Source organism: Strix uralensis, chromosome 18 (assembly GCF_047716275.1).
Source record: "Strix uralensis isolate ZFMK-TIS-50842 chromosome 18, bStrUra1, whole genome shotgun sequence".
Lineage (NCBI taxonomy): Eukaryota > Metazoa > Chordata > Aves > Strigiformes > Strigidae > Strix > Strix uralensis.
Window position 1 is genome coordinate 3,522,579 of NC_133989.1, and position 20,030 is coordinate 3,542,608.

The following is a 20,030-nucleotide window of genomic DNA, read 5'->3' on the forward strand; positions in this document are numbered from 1 at the left end:
AAAACAGGAGAAAATCAACAAATATGAGCATGGCATTAACACCCAAAGGCTTGCACAGCTACTGGGAATTGCTGGGGCTAAGGGTTCATCCAGCAGTCTTCAAGCTTTGAAAAATAATTTCCTCCCCCTCCTTTTGGCCAGAGCAGTGATTGCTGTTCATTAGTTTAGACAGTGAACGAGTGGGACATTTTGGAAAGAATGAAAAAAAAAATCATCCGGGAACATTTCCATTTCTCTCAGATCTTGCTTAACTTGCTTTAAGGTTTTATTAAGGACACAATTGTTGACAATAAAATTATTTCTCTGTGCTGGGAGAGGTAAAGCGAATTGTTACACATGGAGAGAAGGGAGCTGACTGCTCTCATAAATAAGTCAATGTGTTACTCCTGCTAGACTGGAAGCAGAATGACAGCTCTTCCAGATGCTGATGCTCTACTTCTCTGTGAACTTCGGTAAACTGAAGTTTGCTAAAAATACCCTACAAAACCACACGTGCTTCAGGGCTACAGAAACACTTGGAGCAAGGGAGATTTTAAATGATCAGACTGCAGTTCCCCACCTCAAAACTCAGCAGTGTTGAGTATTTCACCTCTGCGCCCGTTTAACGTGCCCGGTTCTCCATCTCTCATCTCCGCCGTGGCTGATGTGCCTTGTGTCCAGGGAGCGGGGGAGGCTGGTGGAGCCTGAGGCTGCTGAGTCTCCCAAGGTGGTGTGGAGATGTCCTTGCTGCACGACGGCCGTTCTGGGAGCAAACCATGGCTCTGAGGGGCCTCTGAGCCACGCCACATTATTTATGAAGATTATTTCCAATTCCATTTCTAATAGGGATCTTTGCATACACGCCCAGTCTCACTCTTCTCCCTTTCCTGCCTACTGAAGAGACAGGCACGTGGCAGTGATAAAACATGTAATGAAAATTAAAGACAACAGGAGATGGAAGCCCATTAAATTCCAAAGCAGAGCTTTGTTTTGGGATGAATGTTCCCTCATTCCTCAAAATGCAGCTCATGTGCAGCCAGCAAGGGCATGTCCCTGTCCCTCCCTGGGATGCAACAGAGAAAGCAAATCAAGTGTCATTGAGATCCAAGCTCTTTCTCCCCTTTATTTGCAATTTGATGTCTGAGATGCATAAGGAAAGAGAAAGCATGAGTATGACAGGGTGATTAATGCTTATCTTTACCCACGCAGAGAATAAGTTACCAATCAGCCACTCTGTCCCTATCTCCTTATTTAAAATGCAAACTAACATGAATGAAACAATAACTTTTTAATTAGATGGAAATAGAAAAGCTACAGGAGAATGATATTGTTGCAGCAGTCTGAGGTTCCTGAGCCACATGTAATTACTTTGATAGATAACACACTAAAGGGAGAGTTAAACAGCACAGTTTCCACAACGCTTTTTGCACGACTCCGTCTCTTCTCACTTACAGTGATAGAAACCAGGGACAGCTAGAGTGGGAAATGACTTCCAGTGCAGCAAGGACAGCCTCCTGGGGAGCGACGCAGCCCACACTCCAACCCTTCCTGCCACGTTACCTGTCTTGCATTAAAAAAGAAGAAAAAAAAGCCCCACAGCTCCAAACCAGAGGATGCCTATAAATCATTAAACAAGGGGGACAGCATGTAAACCATGATGCAGATCTGGGTGGATAGGAACATGGCCTGACATGGAGCCACGGTGATGGAAAGAGGAACTGGGTCATATTGCTGGTGTAGCTCGTGTTGCTGGCCAGGAAATGGGGAGGAAGAGAGAGAGCTGCAGCAGGCACCCATGGCTCGGAGATGGTCACCCTCATCACTGCCCAAGGCTAAGCAATGAAGTTATTGCACGTATGAAGCAGGCAAAAAAAGAAAAAAAAAGAAAAAAGAAAAAACTGGAAGAGACCCATGATACTTTTCACAAATAGAAGGACATACTCTAACTACAAAAGCTCACGAAAGAGTGCCCTAGTCAGTTCTGATGCTAATTTGCACTCTGGTGTGGTCCTGGGATCAATCCCTTTGTAGCTGGTTCCCCCAGGGTCACTGCAGCTGCAAGCCCAAATTTTGGAGAGGCAGAGCCTGGACCCCACTTCGTACCGAGGCTTTCGAGACGAGGCCCGTTGCCAACACAAAATGTGTCACCGTGAATCATCCGTGCACCGGTTTCAAAGTACAAAACTGCTCCCTGAATCATGGTAAAAAGCACAAATGTTCTGCTCTGAAAAAGGAAATTCACTGACTCCTTCTTGAGCCAAAAATAGGGAAAAAGGTTATGTAATTCATTTACTTTGAATAATAAGCATTTCAAAGTTATCTAAACAGCACTAAAACCAGGGAAATCTCTGTTTATTTAATCAGTCCATTTTTGCTATGGATTGATGCTGGTGCTCCAGGCAAGCTTGTCTCATTCACCTTAAAACAATTTAATCATAAAACTGTACCCAACAGCTGGAGAAGCTGGTGGGCAGCAGCCTCGTTTCATATCTACATTACTGCCTTAACCATGTGTTCCTAAAAACCATCCCATTTTTGTTGAATGCTATGTTGTGAGCAGAAGGAGAAGCTGGAAGTGTTTTGTGAGTAAGTCTTGGAACCAGATAGTTTCTTAGGGGTGACCAATGCATATTTCATTGCTGATTTGCCCCATTTCCAGCCCAATCAGTTTGGCTGGTGCCAGATTTCTGACAAGTTGCAGCTAGAATGATAAATGAAAAAGTCATGCTTATTTTCATAGAACCATAGAATCGTAGAATGGTTTGGGTTGGAAGGGACCTTGAAGATCATCTAGTTCCAACCCCCCTGCCATGGGCAGGGACACCTTCCACTAGATCAGGTTGCTCAAAGCCCCGTCCAATCTGGCCTTGAACGCTTCCAGGGAGGGGGCAGCCACAATTCAGCTGAATTTCTTGTCTCCTTGGATAATAACTCTGCTTTCCTCAGCAATCTTTGCAATTCATTCTTTGTGACTGGACAGAAAAGCCCCGTTTTCTATGAGAATGCTTATCTATCTCCAGCAAAGCTTCAACGGAATATTGAATTAGGGTATGAAAACTGTCAAAATAACCACTGCCCCACCTTGGAAAGTAATTTTTCATGGCTTCTCCCTTGATGTTTGCTGGTAATAATTTTCATCAGGTTCATTCCCAGAAAGGGTGGGGGATTTTCTCCCATCAGCCTCCTGGGACACTGGGCACAGCCTTTCACCACCAGTGAAGGGGTCTTTGATTGTCAACCCCATTCCTAGGGGATTCCCAGGAATCTCCCTGTTGATTCACCACAGGTCCATGATTTATGCCAATAGATATGTTGGTGTAACACACATGCACAATAAAAGCAGCCTCAGCAAGCTGATAGAGGGTTGATGCTGAAAGCATCGGGCTCACCCAGCTTCAAGGAAGGAGACTAGCTTTGCCCCGCTGCGACACCAACCCTGCATTTGGGACCAGTGTCTGTTTATAAATAAAAGCAGCCAGGCAGAAAGACCCATTCTCCACCTGAGTGGTTTCCCTGCTGCCGAAATGCTGACCTGAAAGGCCCCAGACACGGGCTAGCTCTTGGCAGAAGAGCAGCACCACTCCCAAGGGGATGCTGGGTCTGAAGAGGAGTAGCCAGTCCATCGATGCAATGGCTTCACGTGGCACACGCAGGTTTTGCAAACGTGCTCGTGTGAGATTTGTAGGACAGAAATAGAGGGAAATCTGCTAACTATTAACGTTTTCCTTTAGTGTAAGGCGCTGGGGTGTGGACCAGCCTCCCAGAGAGGAAAGAAGCCCATTGCTGAAAAAGAATTAATGCCCAGAGGATTTTCAGCTGCGTTTTAATTTTGTATCAACAGTACCTACAGGCCACAAGTCAAAATAATCTCTACAGTCAGATCGATACGCATGGCCTTAAAAACAAGCTGCTCTCTGTTGTCATGAGAGTGGCTCAGGAAAGGCATTAGTGCAAATCCGCATGGAAAATCAGGGATTGCACCCTGCCAGACACAGCCCCAGCAAAAGCCACCCGTCACAGCACACTGGGCCACCCCCATAAAACTGGGAAATAGGAAAAGTCAGGGAAATCACCCAAACCAACTCCCAACTCCTTCTCCTGAAAAATCACCTGAAATTTATTTATTTATTTTTTTTTTTCTGAATTTGGAGGCACAGCTCTGATTTACAGCACCAAGGGAGAGCGGTCCCTGTCTCTTCTGCAAAGAGCTGAATTCAGCTCGGAGGCAGGGGCACCGGCTGAGTGGGGGTGAGCAGATGCGAGGAAGTTGGTCTGTTCGTAGGCATATGGCTTCTGTGCAAAGCCACAGCTGCAGTTGTAGAGTTTGAGTCAATAGTTGCTTTAACAGAAAACCAGTTTTGTTTTGCAGGCACAAAGGCCTCTTCTATCACTGCTCAGCAGGAGGTATATAAAACTGTCATTTCTTGCCCTGTTTCTGCCCTTGTCTCTTTGCTTCCACTTTTTACAGGCTGCCAGTGGGTTTTTTATTGCTTTAGGTTTTTTTGTTTTAATTGAAACTGAGTAAATTTCATTTTTCCCTAAATAGTTGATGAGTTTAACAAAGTTTTCTATTATTTCACAGGGAAGAAACCAGCAACCTTCAGAGCAGAAAACAAACATTTGAACTTGTTTTGTGCAAGAGCAAGGAGACATAACCTCACAACGAGGGAGGAAGCCCCTGAGAGCCCTTAAAAGTCATTTTTTTTCCTGGACAATATTTAAGGGATGGAATTTAGCACAGCACTACACAATAGGAGAAAACCTCTAGAGTATGCCCTGCAATTTTCCCTTTCCCAAACATGCTTATTTTACACAGACACAAACCAGCTTTATTTCTGGCTGTAACATCACTATATATGTGGTAGTCTTTCCTGAACTGTCTCCATTGATAAGGGGGGGAGGGAAGAGGGAAAAGAGAAGTATTCATGAAAGTGGAAGACCTGCACCATCTCCCTGTGATACAGCCATTCCCTGCAGATCACATCTCTCTAACCCTTTTTAGAGGAACTCAGGCTAGGCAGGGAGTGACAGGGATGGGAGACCTCATTTGCTAGAAGAGACAGAGCTGGCAAGCAGTAATGCACCTGGCATCTCGTTCTTGAAATAAATAGCTCCTGCCATGCTTCATCTTCCTTCTCTTTTCCTAGAGGACCCGTAGCATTAATATCACTAGTGAACTAGATGTCTGTTCTTTCTTATAAAGGAGCAGAGTAGCGCTTTCTGATACAGCTCTGCTACTCTATCCTAAAGCCCTATCAGTGCTTGTAACCTGAAATACTCCTCTTGCTTCCAGCACCTTCTTTAGCCCCAGCCTTCCCCTAATACACTGGGGAGCCACCTTAGAGAGGGGGAGTTTAAAGAGCAGCTTGTTAAGGGATTGCACCAAACTGGAACCCTGGTGAAAGGGGGCAAGACTGTGAGAAGCACAGACAGGACCCAATGGGATTTGGGAGGAGCAGGGAGGGTGCAGGCAGATGGGGTGGGTTTGTGGTTGGGAGCTGAGCTTGGGCAGCTGGGTGCTGGGAGCCACGGCCTCTTTGTGTTTTGTTATTATTACCACCTCTCTGCCCTGGCCCCTTTTAAAAGTCCATTTATTCGGATAACAGTGGTTTTGTTTTCACTGGAAGCGCTGCCCTGAGATATGTTGTCAGTGAGACCCTCATAGTCTGGCTTGGTGACGAACCAAAGGAAAATGCATCCATAATGGAGCTCTTGTTGGAAATTCTCTGAGCTTTTTGCTGCTCCCAACCAGAGCACGCCTAGCAGTGAGCTAGAAGGTCTAATAGGCTTCTGCCATTTTCTTTGACTCTCAGAAAAATGGCTATTGTAGCTGCTAGTGCTCTATCTTCAAATGAAACCCCTTTCTCACTAGACACTAAAGAATAAATGATATTTGCTTGGCTCCAGGATGCTCCTGGAAAACAACCAGCAGATCAGGCAGTGTTTCTGGCCATGCTGCCACTGCATTGACCTGTCTCCAGTTAAAGCTGGGCTGGTTATTCCCTTCTGATGCCCCCAACGCTGTGCTCAAGCAATAGCTGCCCTTAGGAGGTCTCACCACTGCATGACTCCCTCTTAGAGAAAAGGGGGGAGAGGTTTCCCTTCCCCTTTGCTACAAGAGGCAATCTCTTAGTGAGCAACAGGTACACTAGTGACAGAACAATCTGTACAATGCCACAGGGAATGAGTGGCATCACTCTGGTGATTATTTAGACTGTAAAGCTCTTTGGCACATTGAATGATAGAATCATTTAGGTTGGAAAAGACCCTTAAGATCATCGAGTCCAACCACTAACCCAGCACTGCCAAATCCACCACTAAACCATGTCCCCAAGCGCCACATCTACACGTCTTTCAAATACCTCCATGCATCACCCTTTAATGTTGTTTGTGCAAGACTGAGTGTACAGGGGCTGGGGGCTCAGTTCCCAGTATACATGGCCATGGCTGTTTAGTTGCAATAGCCAAGGAGCAGGTTAGATCCTGAGTTTTGTGTCTTTCCTTTACGCATCTCAGAACCTCACCTTGATGGCAACCTGCAGAGCAGAAGCCAAAACAACTCTCGGCACAAGTTGCAGCGCCAACGTCTTGCAAATGGCCCTTTGCGTTATTCAGTGTGGTGGAGCGCGAAGCAGCTTCTCTGCAGAGCTGGAGTCTGAGCCTGATCCGTGGTGAAAAGCAAAACAAAACGGATTCCTGTCCTGGCAACAGGGTTTGGCCACATTTCACAACATGACGTTGGTCACATTTCTCCTCCATGAAAAGTGAATTTGGGCAGTGGCTTGGGCAAGGCGTTCAGTTCTTTAGAGGGTGGGAGGGACAGAGAAGGACTCAGACAGAAGATCAGACACAAACCTATTAATAAAGTCCATAATGAGGTGCTCAGCCCATGGCATTACACCTGACAAATTCATCGCATGAAGACACAAAGGAATAAAACAGCTCCAGATAATTGCAGAGCATGAGAATATGTTTAGTGTCATCTTAAACTCGGTGAGATTAATTTTCCTGACAGCTTGTTTAAAAGGAAAGTGGGCTATATAATTAAAAGAAATAAAACCCTCACAGATGGTCTATTGCGTGACCAGCAGAGATTACCTTTCGAGGTTCTCGCCTACCTGGATGTCAGCATTTCCCCAAGGTTTTTATTCCTCCAGCCTTTTCCTTTAGCCATGGAGCCACAAGCAGTCTTTCAGGCACGGATTTTTGCAAAATGGCAGTCTTAGATACAGATTTCTTGATTCAAATATTCTTAACACTTGCCTATAAAGCATCAAGCACAAATCAGCACCGTATAGACTGGAGTAATAGAAAAGCCAAGCTGTTAATCTTCATAATGTGCCTCTCAGTGGGGATTTCACTTGAATGTTATGTGCATTAAATATGATACTGAGTGCTGGATATGCAGTTATAAATAAATTAAAGGCCATATTTAAGTCAAACACTGTCCCACTGTTGACTGCAGAATGTCAGAGCTGTTAACAGTGGACCGTACAGATTTGGTTGGCTGCCTGACTTGCTGGAGGAAACAGTAGTGGCAAGTTCCATTGCTGGTGCCCTGAGAAACTCATTTGGGGGGGGCAATTAACTCCCTTAGTGGGGTTTGTAGTGTCAGCTCAAACTCTAGTAGTGCTGGCTGTACTGTGGACACTTTGGCTCGGGCAGAATAGTGTATAGGTTTGCTGGAGCTGATGTTCAGCAAAAAATCCCAAGTGCATTGGTCTTTCTATTTGATAAATAAACATCTTAATTATAGCAACATAGTCTGCCTTGCTCTTCTAGCTATAAGGAAAAAAGTTTGTGGTAAACTGCACTGAGATGAATTCATGACGAATTTTAGACAAATAACTGAAGAAAACTGCTCCTGGCCCCAGAGTATACCAAGTGATAGATGGGTTCAACTGCATAAAACTCAAAGAACTGAAGCTTTTGATGATGAAAATTAAAATCCTTGGAGTAAACACAGGGTGTTCCAGCAGCAGGACCGTGACTCCTGCGGCACAAGCCCTTTGGGGAGGATCTCAGCGGTTGAGCTCTTCTCCCTCTCCCTGGCATGTTCTGCCTGTGACTGAGCTCAGAGGAGCAGCGAGGGCACGAGCACGGCCAGTGGCATGGGTGCAACACAAACTACACCTGCTTTCCACCTGACCCCTCGGCAGTCAGAGGCCCAAATTCAGGGGATTTTGGGCAATGTGAGCCGTGGCTTTTGTCCTGGGAAACACATATCCATCACCCTGAGAAATATTGTGCTCCCTGCAAACTTTGCCACAGCAGCACAGCTGCCAGCACTGTGATTTTTATACAGTCAGACAGTTTGAAAACTATTAAGAAATGGGAGTTGTGCTGGCCCCCTCGCTCTGTGGCCCAGGAGGGTGTCACCTGATTTGGACCCTGAGCTGGAGGAGGGCAAGGTGGGAGTGACCATTTTGAGCTGAGCACAGGTGAGAAGGGTTTGGGGTTGTTCTGGTTTGCTTCAGACTTGGGAATAGCCCCTGGGAATAGCCACAGTACCTGTGGCAGAGAACAGCATGGCAGCAGGGACGTGAAACATCCCTCCACCCCAGGACACAAATTAGACCGCAAATATTTGGAGGAAGGTACACGAACAATGCAACATCACACCACATTTCTCTGCCCTCCTGACTGCCTGGTGCTGCCCAGCCCACTGATCCATCTCTAGCCCCCTGAGCAGCTTTCAGACCCTGCTAGTTTATTTTTAACCAACCTGCTACAAAACCAAAAACCCTCATCCCCTTGCTTTCCTCTCCCTCTCCCCACACTCTATTTATGGATTTTCTTCACCATGACTGTGCAGGCACGAGGCTGTGCCCGTACCTCCTCTTGTACTGCTGAGGATGGGGGCAAAGAAAATTCAATTAGACTTTCAGGGGAGAAAAAAAAAGCATATCCCAAAGGGGTAGTGAACTTATCAGTTACTTTATTGCTGCTTTTCCTCAGTGTCTTTCTCCACCACAGCTCCTCTCTGTCTCTTGGAGTCTCAGGTGTTACAGGATTTGTTTCCTGGCATGGCTTGGTCTCTGGGCTGGACCAGGACTGCCAAGGCTGGCCGTGTGCCCTGCTCCACTGGGCTGCTGCACTGTGTTATGTTTTCTGACCAAATTCTTGCACATTTTTTTTCCCTTTCAAGGGATTTTCCATCCTGCAGCTCCTGCGCTGGTCAGGAAGCACCTGTGAGCTGCCAAAGCGGTGTGAAGGAGACAAAGCCTGGGGTAGAATTTGTCCCTTGGGTTGGTGACTGCAGTCTATTAAGTGTTTGGGGCATACACACCACCCCATCACTGTACCTTCAGGGCAAATATCTAGTTATTAGTCTGAATCTGTATTTCCCCTTCCTCCTACAGTGCTTTATCACACTTGACACACCTGGAGTTAAGGAACAAGTAAGTATGACAGTGTTGTAAGCCCATGACTGACAGTGATAAAAAAAAAAGGAAAGTGGGCTTTGGGAAGGGAAACTCATTCCTGTGAGTTTCTCTTTTGAATAAAACCAGTATATTAAAATGTATGAATTGTCTCTGTGAGTATAAAATGTAAGGTCTTTGCAGGAGGAATCAATAGTGACGTGAGCAATGAGCTAAACTTTCCCAGTGGCTGTGTGAGTTGCATTTTTATAAGATGGTTTGGAAAAAAATATAGAATAAAAGGGAAAAGCAGGTTAATTTGATATTGAAGATACTCAAATAGTTATGGACTTATTAAACAAGTTCTCCGAGGGAACAAGATGATACGACAGTCCTACCAAGTACTGAGACCACATTTATTCGGTTCAGCACTGCAGACCTGCATTGTTCTTGATTATGTTACAATTAATAGGATGTGGCATTGCAATGACTGTATTAATTAGCTCCTTGGAGTTCTGATCAAAAATAAGGGTCTGTTGAGCTAAATGCCATCCTGCATCAAAGTGTTCATGGCTGATGCGCAGCAGGTCTTTGCTCTGCAGGTCTGGGTGAAGCTGCTGAGTTGGTAGACCCCTTTCTTCAAGGTTAAAGGAGGAAGAAAATGAGATGATGGTTAAGGCATAAGATTGCTCCTCCTGCTGCTAGACATCACTCAAAGCCTTGAGCAGCATTGCTGAGGCAGTGGGTGAACTTCCATCAGGCTGAGCCTGCAAGGAATGGCAGGAGAGAAGCCATCAGCAGACCTGAGTTGCCCAGGAAGAGAAGGCAACCAGCACATCTATTTCATGGCAGAAACCTGAGCAAATGGACCGTCACTTTCTCCTGGAGCCCTGCTCAGAAAAGAGAGGTCTGTGCATTGGTTTCGTAAGCCAGTGTCTGTCAGAGAAGACAACTTTCTATTAGACCTTTCTCTTGCAACGGAAATCATCCTTCAGGCTCCAAAAGTCATGCAAGTGCTCCAGGCAAGGGGACAGCAGGTTTTCATTGGCCCCAAAGAAACAGTACCTGGACAACTTATGTTATTTCAACATAGGACAGTTCCAAACACAGCTGGTGTTGGCAGAAGGGAGGCCTTGTTGGCGCATCTGAAGTGTTGTACTGAAGTGTGATCTCTCAGCAAGTGGGAAGGCATGGGAAGATTAAACCAGATCCACCCTGAGTCCCTGAACTGCAGGTCCTCAGACAGCTTCCAGGATCCCAGGAGTCTCTTGATGGGCATACCACGTGCTAAGGGAATGTTTGCTAATCTCCTTCATTTCCTCTGGAGGAGGAACAGATCTCTTGAAGCAAGGTAAACCATTCGCTTCAAGAGTGCAAGTTGGCTCTAAGAGCAGTGGTCCAAAATTTATTCTTTATTATTTAGAGGGAGGAATAATTGGCAGAAAAGTACCAGAGGGTATTTGCAAAGAGAAGGGGAAACGTTGCTGAAATCAGGCTACATACCCAGTCTTGTTTAGGCTGCCTATTCTTCTTTTAAATATTTAGGAATTCACTTGACAAAGAGACACCTGGAAGGTTTTATAAAGGGAGATTTACTGAACAGGATTCAACATCCGGGGTGATGTATATCCACAGGATGGGTGTAAATCATGGAGGGAGCTGGTGGGCCAGGAGGCTGCCCATGAGGATGGCGACACAGCCAGGAGCAATGCCACCAAACCCAGAGCACGTCCTCTGGCTTAACTGTCACACTGATGCCTCTCTGATTTACTGATACCGAATATGTTTTTCACTCTGTGCGTGGCTTTATAGTTTAGAGGCACTCCCAGCTTTTTCATGAGTACTTTGCATAAAGCAGATGCTTTTTCACCCCCTTCAGATACTGAAGACTTCGTGAAAGTTTAGATTTTTTCCTTTTTTGTTTTTTCCCCATTTCCACTAGGCAAATCTCATCTCTTTGATTTATGTCTTCAACTGACAATTGTCTCTAGTCCCTGAGAACTTAAAAGCTCCAAAGAAGTCTCACTGAACTTTCTCTCAAAAAAAAAAAAAAGTTCAGTTAAAAAGACCTTGTTCATTCTATGATTTTTTTTCTTTGGTAAAAAAAGCCCCCATGAAGCCGTGCCTGACAGTGCACTCTGCACTGAGAATTATTGATGTGAAAAAGCCACAGCAAACAAGAAGCAAATCTCACATGTTCGAACCACCTGCGGGTGACTGGCTCCTCCAGCCTGCCAGATGCATCTTCTCCAAAGGCCGAGGATGAGAGCAGCATTCCCCAGCAAGGTACTGCCCTGTCCCACAGCATCCTCTGTCCTGGCAGGAGCAGGGGTGATGACAGGTTTCTGGTACCCCAGGGAGGGAGGAAGAGGATGGACCCCCATGCACAGACGCACCAGGAAGTCACTTGGGTATAGGGATATAAAATTGTCTCCCTACTATTTCCCTCACATCCACGGAAAACTTAACAACTGATACTTTGAATGCAGGAAAATACTGGGAATGAACTGGCAGCTCAGAAATTTCTGCTACCCAGTCAGGGTTAGTACTCCATCACCACCACCTTTTCTAAACCAGGCCCAACCACTTGTTTCCTGAGTAACTCATCAGCTCAACTGACTTATCATCAGCTTTTTGTTTTAATCCCACACCTAAGACGCTTTGAAATTGGATAGAAGAAATGGCATCCATGGGAGGCAAAATGTGGGGGCTGATGTTATTGGAGCTGGCCCTCTCTCCTGAGAGTTTCATTTAAGGGGAAGAAAATCCAAACCTTTCCAAGAGATCACACCCTCACACAAAATTACAGAATGGGCTTTTCAGCCCAGCCTTAGTGGGGGATAGCACAGGTGCTTGGTGCCCAGTGCCAGGCAGAGGAGCAGCATGTGGCCCCGTGTCTGTGTCTTGCTCAGGTCCCTTCCCATGGCAGGGCTCATGCGAGCGCGGTTGTTCTGTCCCTCATCCTCCAAGGCACATCCTGCCACCCTCTAGGCTGCAACCTTGCAGGATTCACTCTTAATTCACTGCCAAAGAGCAGCTCCTGTGCTTGGTGCCATCTGCACGCCGGGAAGCGAGATGGAAGCGATGCCCAGCCGTGCTCGAGGAGCTCCACTCTCCCTTGCATGGGAAGGGAACTGCTGGACCACCAGCTATTGTGATGCTAGACCAGCATTAACAATGATGTAAAGTGCTCTTGGCTTGCAGTTCAAAGAGGTCTGGGGCTAGCGAGGACACTTAACAATTTGTAAGGGAATTTTAAAAATATCAACTCAAATGCCATAACAAAGGCAGCAAAATTTATCACTCGGAGAAAAGCAGCTCTTTATGAAACCAGGAGATGGGCTTGGCCAGGTGCCCTGCTCAGATGTGTCCTTACAGAGGGTGATGGGGGCCAGCAGCCGAGACTGGGCTGGTCTCAGATGGTCACACCAGACAAGCGACTGCAGGGTGCTCATATGTGTACAGAACTTAGGGAAGAGGCCAGGAAAGCTCAGAATTTATAATCCACTTTTCTCTACCATGCCAGATTGAAGGTGCTGACACCTGTGAGAGGGACGTGGGGTATGGAGCTATGGGGAAGATGGGTATTGGAAGCATCTCCAGCCTCACGTGGAGCAAGTGGCTTATACCGGCGAGCAACCAGACAGATTGGGAATGTGATAACTCAGCTTCATCTGCTTAATGCGAGAGAAAGGAGGGGTGTCAGCACTGGGACTGTTGGTTTAGGCATCTAATGTTATCTGCTTTAGGACTAGATGGCCACAACGCTCAGACTTTCCCACCTTGTCAGCCCTGGACCCCACCACGCTCCCCAGATACCTTTGCCCACCCGCTGTCCCGTGACCCTCAGCAAGGGGTAATTTCACAGTAGGGAAAACACGATGGTGACACCATCAAAGCCCAAAGGCCACTCTGTCCCCTGCCCAGGCACCCACGTGTCCCACAGTGGGATGCTGCCCATCACGCGTGCCTCGGGCAGGACTCAGAAGTGTTTCTAAACATCAGGAAGCAAAAGTGCCATCTGTGAGTCTCATGCAGATGCTGTACAGAGACAATAGCAAAACCCTTTAAGGGAAAGGAGGGGGGAAATAGGGAGATGACAATCAAATAGCTGTTTTAAATGATCTGGAAGAAGATTAAAGGCAGCTGAAGGTTTTCTTGTTTTTTTCTCTGGGAAGAGGAACCACTAGATTACCTTCGTCTCTTCTGCCTTTACAAACTGATAAGAGGAAAACTGAAGAGCTACATTGATCGGCCACATTTCCTCGTTCTTTTATTATCCCTCCAGCTGACATCTCAAGATGGGGGAGGGAAAAAGAAATCAAGTGAATTAAAATCAATTGGGAAAAAAAAAAGAAAGAAATTATGTAAGAACTGGCAAAACACAGCAGGCCAAGTGGTTATGTAAAGCAATGAACAGAAGAGCTTATTTAATTTAGATCTAGCTGCAAGACGGACCACAGTGTAAATGGGCTGGGATCAGGCAGGCTGGGCTGTTGTGCATATGCTGAATTAAAGCCCGGGGTTCCCTGCATAGTCCGTGGAAAAAAAGCAGCTTTTTAGGGATGCTCACGCCACCAGAGATGGGCATTGCCACTGGGGCGGGTGTCCCTCTCCATCACTGTGGGGACAGATCCAGGCACATTTAAACACGAACATCTTCATTTTCTTGTCTACCTGTGGGGCTGGCAGCACCGTGACCTCCCAGAACACCTTTCATGGGGCAAGTCCTGCCACAGAGGTGCCGATTTGTTGTGCTGCTGGAGGGGTTAGCGGCCCCCAGGCATGGGATTCTCTGACGGTCAGAGATCCTGTGTGTGTAGCCAAGATAGCTTTATCAGCCAGGCCCAATGGATGGGATTATCACTGCATGGAGCTGTAGTGAGTGATTTAAAACAGTGCTGTTATTAAAAGCCAGAGTAGGAATTTGGCTGTGCCCTAAGGAAAAGAAACCAACTTCAATTCCTTTAGTCCACATCACTATAAATGCAGGATTCCTGAACTGAAGCCATTGACTAATCCTGGATATGATTTGCCAGCAAACCTGGAGAGAATTCAGCCATTTGGTTTTATGGGTTGCTATTTTCACGTACTACGGAGAGATGCTTGTCATGTTTATTGACACGGCAGCACCAATCTGCCGGTGGGCAGAGCCCTGCCATCCACAGCACCGACCGTGTGCCATCGCGGCAGAAAGCTCATCGCACCGCCCTGCCGAGGTGCTCCTCACTGAAGGAAAGCGTAAGGGAGTGTTTGCAACATCGTGCATGGAATTAATAACTTTGTGGGCTTCTCAGACAAATGGGAATTGAACAGATGTCCTTGGGAAAGTGTGTAGAGAGCATGGTATGGATGCTGAGAGGCCAGGCTGCACCGTGAGTCTCCCAGCTCCAGTGCCTGGTCCTTCCTTCCCATCCCCTTCAGACCTAAGGCTCTTTGGCACCTTCCTTCAAAGGCCTCGCAAGAAGAAATGTTGGAAGAAATAAAGCAGAGGACCTCCTTGGGCAAGCGGTTGTTTCATGTGCAGAGTTATTTACTCTACAAATCATCTAAACTATGAGCAGACTTCATAAAACATAATAAACAAGGGATCTGGAGGGCTGGGCGAGCTGCAGCCACGCAAGGGTGGGCTGATGCAGAGCAGGACCGCAGAGAAGAGCTGTCCACCCGACCCTGTGAGGAGGGCCAGAGAAGATCCCAATGTGCTTCCCAAGAAGTTGCCCTATCAAATGAGCAACTCGGAGCTGATGGAGCTGTGACAGTTTATGGAGGCGCAGGGCCTGCTGCCATGTGTTTTAATAAATGGGTTCACACCAGCTGTCCGTGCAAATAAAACATTAGCATGTGTCAGACACTATCTACCCAGGCACTTGCCATAACTTAGGGGACATTTTTCAGCAGAGCCATCCAAGCCAGACTGTGCCATGCCAGCAGGAAAACACATTTCTTTCTCTCCCGTAAATTAAGGGGTGCCAGAGAGCTGCCCACACCCAGGCTCCGCTCACACGTGTGCCCAACCCAGGCTCAGTTAAAATCCTGGGATTTTAGGTCAAGGAGTTGCCTGACTCTGTGTGCTGGGACTGATGGTGCACCAGGACTGTAGGTATTTCTTTCAACTTTCCCTCTTTCCCCAGGTCTACTAAGGACCTCTCCATAAAATGGTAGGAAGGTAAGAAAGTAAGAAGCAATAAAGAAAAATCGATTTGCACAGCCCTCTGGCCATTAAAATTCAGAGCTCTTTGGAAAACAGGGCTGAGAGTGTATGATGCTAAGGGCACGCAGGGCTGCACACAGTGGGATGGGGCACTCAGCCGGCTGCTGTTTCGGGGGAGCTGGCCCCAGAGCCAACAGCAAGGTGTGAAGTAGCCAAACCCACAGGTACTGACCCACAAGCGAACAGGGGAAACATCTCATTCTGCTTTGGTGCTCTCTCACCTGTTGCTGCCACAATGAGTGGCTTTTAAAACCTCCTCCAGCTGAAGGGGCATGAAAACATGAATTTACTTGTATGAGGATGGCTTTAAGAGCTGTTTAATTTATGTGGAAGAAAACCTTAAAATAGGCAGCGGTGTGTTTTAGAGGATGTCTGCCAGTTAAAGTGTTAACTAGACCTAAATAATGTGGCTATAATGGACTTATTCCTGCTACCAGATCCCATGCTGATGCCAATATTCAAACCAGACGTCCCTGACTGACAGAAGTAACAGGCAGAGCTTGGCAATGAAGAATATGTGATGAACTAGATTCACAGTCTGATTTAAGCGGCTGCAAGGATAGTGATAAAGCTGGGAAATAGTACTGTTCAAAGAATTACGTATCAGAATCTTACATCTTCATGGCACGGAGCGAGACTTGTGGTGTCCGGCCATCGTGATTGTGGTGACACACAGTGACACCCTGCAAAACATCTCAGTTATTGCTTGTCCTGCTTATCATTGTGTGCTGCGCTGAGCAAGCTCTAATTACTAGAATAATACTAATAATTACATCTTACAGTTGTTGTGGAGCTTAAGTGGTACAAGTTAAGTAATATGAGCAAGAATCAAATACGCCGAGTGTTGTTTGAGTAGTTACTCATTTTCTTCTTATAAGAAAACCTGACTGTTCACACAGAGTCTAGTTTCACTTGGAAATGTCCATTAAAACTTAAATATTCAAAGCAAATAGTGAGGCACTTTGGCACAGAGAAAGATGTTAAATTAATACGCTTAAATATTCAACCCAGGAAGCTTGTTCCTGCCCAGGGAGGAGCGTTCTCCTGCAATGATCCCAGCAGAACCGTAGCTCACACTGGGCTCCCAGTCTATAAATGGTTACAATTGCTCTGTTCTGGGACTGGCTTTCAATCAGTCAACAAATAAAACCTCTTGGAGAACTAATGGCTTCCAAAAAAAAAAAAAAAAAATCCCGATTTGCTTTAGACAGTTTGCCAAACAGGAAGAGGAGTGAAATATGTTGAGTGATTTATTACAAGTGATTTGCCAGCTCGAGCAAGTGCATCATTGCTCTGCTTAATTTAAAGACAGAAAATGAATGCAAAGAGATGCAAAGACCTGCTCTAAAGCAGCTTGAATCCCCTGTGAAAGACCAGGGCTCCAGATTTCCGACCGGCAAGACCTCTGCGCGTCACTCACCGCATTACCACTGCCCTTTCTTTCACAGGTCTTCCATTATTTGTCTTTTTTTAAACCTCTGCACAGCTTACAACATGAGAATGCCCACTCACATGCTGTGCAATGGTTTCCATTAACGCACATAAAACCTGACTTGCAGCTGCTTTGCTTATTCACTCTGGAGCCTTCCCCGGTGCAGGGCCCTGCATCACGTTGTGTGCTGCTTCCCTGTGCTCCGAGGAATGGAGCGAAGCCATTAAACAACCTTCCTATCTTAGCAAATCTACTTTTGTAGCCAGATCCCCTGAGAAGGAACAGGGTTGTTTTTTTTTTTTTTCCCCCCAACAGCTGCCTCTTTCTTTTTACTTTTAAATTAATTAGCAACTGAAATAGAAAAAAAAAAAAACCACCACATGAGGAAAAGCCCACAGGTGAACTTCCCATACTGTTCATTCATGTCTGTCTACTTCTTGCTTGGCTAACAGGATAAGGACTAGCCTGAATAATAGCAAGACTGTAAAATATGTTGAAAATTGTTTAAACTGTAATTTCCAAAGACATGGATAGGAAATAATCCTCTGGTTTTAGACCTATCATGGTAACAGTGAGCATCAATTTAATCCTAAAAGGAAGATGACTGGAAATAATGCATTTCAGCCACATTGTTCTCAAATCAGATGGCTCACATCTCCTTAGAGAGTAGAGAATTTGGGTTAAGTACACTGGGCTGCCACTGACAAAATCTACAAAGCACCTACAGGAGAAATACAGCCCCCTCCATCTCAAGAGGAAAGTTAGGTATCAAGACAAAACTCAAAGGGAACCCAGGGCTTCTGTGGGGGCTGGATTTTGGTTTACTGGAGCAGTACAGGGGGAAACTTGGAGAGACATGTCTAAACATCTCCAAACTCTGGGCTTAAATCTAACTGCATGTACCCTCGCCTGCTCTTAGTGGGAGAAATGGTTCTGATTTGTTTCCATTTAAGTTCCCTCCCTCTAACTGTGGGAACACTTCAAAGGCTTTAGTACACATGCAGTTTTAAATTCTAATTGGTCGCTGATTAAACCCACTGAAATTCATGTTCAAAATAAAAGATTGAGAAGCTACCACACGCGAACCTGGCAGCAAAGGGATGATGGAGATCGGTGTCTTGCTCTTTCTGTCTTTCCTTCCATGTCTCTTACATTTTTCAAGCCTAATGCTCCAGTAAACAAATGCCTCAACTCCTCAGAGCACTGGAGCGCTGCAAGTGTTGATGCTGAAATCCTTTCCACGCATGGGCGTGTTAGATTAAGCAGCGTGTGGAGACCAGCCAAGCCTTTCTGAAGTCAGGAGGGATCTGCTAGTTAAGCCAGCTATGGATTTCCCCAAACCAGCAAAAATACCCTCCTCTGGCTTTGAAGATGCAGTTCCTTTTTGGATGTCTATGCTACACCTTGTTCCCAAAACTTTATGAAATTAGGATTTGTCGCTACACGGAGGAAATGGGCTCCGGATCAACCCAAGAAACTGTGAGACAGGGAGAGATGGTTTTATTTCCCTCGATCTTGCTGGCCGCTTTCCAGCAGAAGGAAAGCAGATGCAGAAGATGCAGAGAAAAGGTGGAGATTTGTGGGATTTCTGGCCATGAACTGCCACATTCGGGAGGACCCGAGCATCCCCGGTCCGAGACGGCGGCGGCACGGCAAAGTCCGGGGGTCTGCGGCACACGGGGCTCCCGGTCCGGGCTGGACGGGGCTCCGGACACGGGTCGCGCCGGGAGACGAGCTTCGGGGGGGGGGGGGTGTGGGGGGGGTTGGTTTACACCGGCCCAGATTAACCTCGGTGCAGGATTTACCCTGGTGCAGGGTCTCAGCCCGGCGCTGTGGGGCCGGGGAGGGGGGGGCGCGGTGGGGCACAGCAACCGGAGACGAGACACCCCCCCCAATCCCGCCTACCCGCACCCCGGGCCGGTCCGCCCCGTCAGGGCTGGCCGGGACACCCCCCCATCCCGAGCCGGTCCCCCCGCTCCTGCCCCGCCCGTCTCCGCAAAGTTTGGCCACCGGAGGCCGGGGAAGGAGGCGGCTGCCCGGGGAGTCCCGGCCACCGGGATCCTCACCTGGATGACCGTCTTCAGCGTGGAGGCGTCCACGATGGTGGTGCAGATGAGGGAGTCGGGATCCTGGTCCTTGCCGTAGATCTCCCCCATGGTGAAGATCATGGGGATGGCGAGGAGGAAGGAGGCGATCCAGATGCAGCTGATGAACTTCTTGGTGCGGCTGCGGGACATGATGCTCTTGGCTTTGAAGGGGTGGCAGATGGCCATGTAGCGCTCCACGCTGAGGCTGGCGATGTTGAGCGCCGTGGCGTAGGTGCAGGCGTCCCGGAGGAAGTAGTAGCCCTTGCAGACGGCCCCCCCGAAAGCCCAGGGGTGGTGGACCCAGATGAAGTTGTAGAGCTCGATGGGCATGCAGAGGAGGAAGATGAGGAGGTCGGAGAAGGCGAGGCTGGCCAGGTGGTAGTGCACGGTGCTCTGCAGGTTCTGCAGCGACTTCTTGCGCACCAGCGTGTACGCCGTGATGGAGTTGCCCACGGTGCCCACCAAGAAAAGAGCCAAGTAGATGACGGTCACCATCACTTTGGAGTAGATGTCGGTGTTGACGTCCAGGTCCTCCTCGTCGGGCCCTTTGGGGAGCAGGTCGGAGCGGTTGGAGGCGTTGGCATAGCCGCCGGGGTGCAGATGGAGGGGGCCCCCCGGCACGGCCGGGGCCGTGGCGTTCAGGTGCATCCCCGGGACCCCCGGGCTCGGACCCGCCGCCGCCGCGCCCCGACGTGCCGCTGCCCCCGGCGTGGAAACTTGGCTCGTTTTAATGCAGCGGGGAGGAGGCGCCTGCCGCTCCCGGGCTGCCGTGCGTGTGCGTGTGCGTGTGTGAGACACACACACACATACACACCCCCCCCACCCCCCTCCCACCTCCGCCCGGAGCAGCCTCGGCTGGGAGCAGCCCGCAGCTCCGGCTCTCTCCTCCCTGCAGCTCCCCGGCGCCCAGATGTGCCCTGGCAGGGCAGGAGCCTCCCTGCACACACCCGCACCCA

The 20,030-nt window shown here is 47.8% G+C and overlaps 1 protein-coding gene across 1 annotated transcript in view; it reads right to left on the bottom strand.

The window, feature by feature from the left end:
• NTSR1 (neurotensin receptor 1) overlaps nucleotides 1–19,786 on the bottom strand; it is a 59,706-nt gene extending 39,920 nt beyond the window's left edge. Inside the window, exon 1 of the mRNA XM_074888335.1 lies at nucleotides 19,054–19,786. Within this exon, the coding sequence (XP_074744436.1) occupies nucleotides 19,054–19,722 (669 nt within the window). The 5' untranslated portion in view covers nucleotides 19,723–19,786. The remainder of the gene's footprint in view (nucleotides 1–19,053) is intronic.
• Nucleotides 19,787–20,030: the final 244 nt, after the last annotated feature.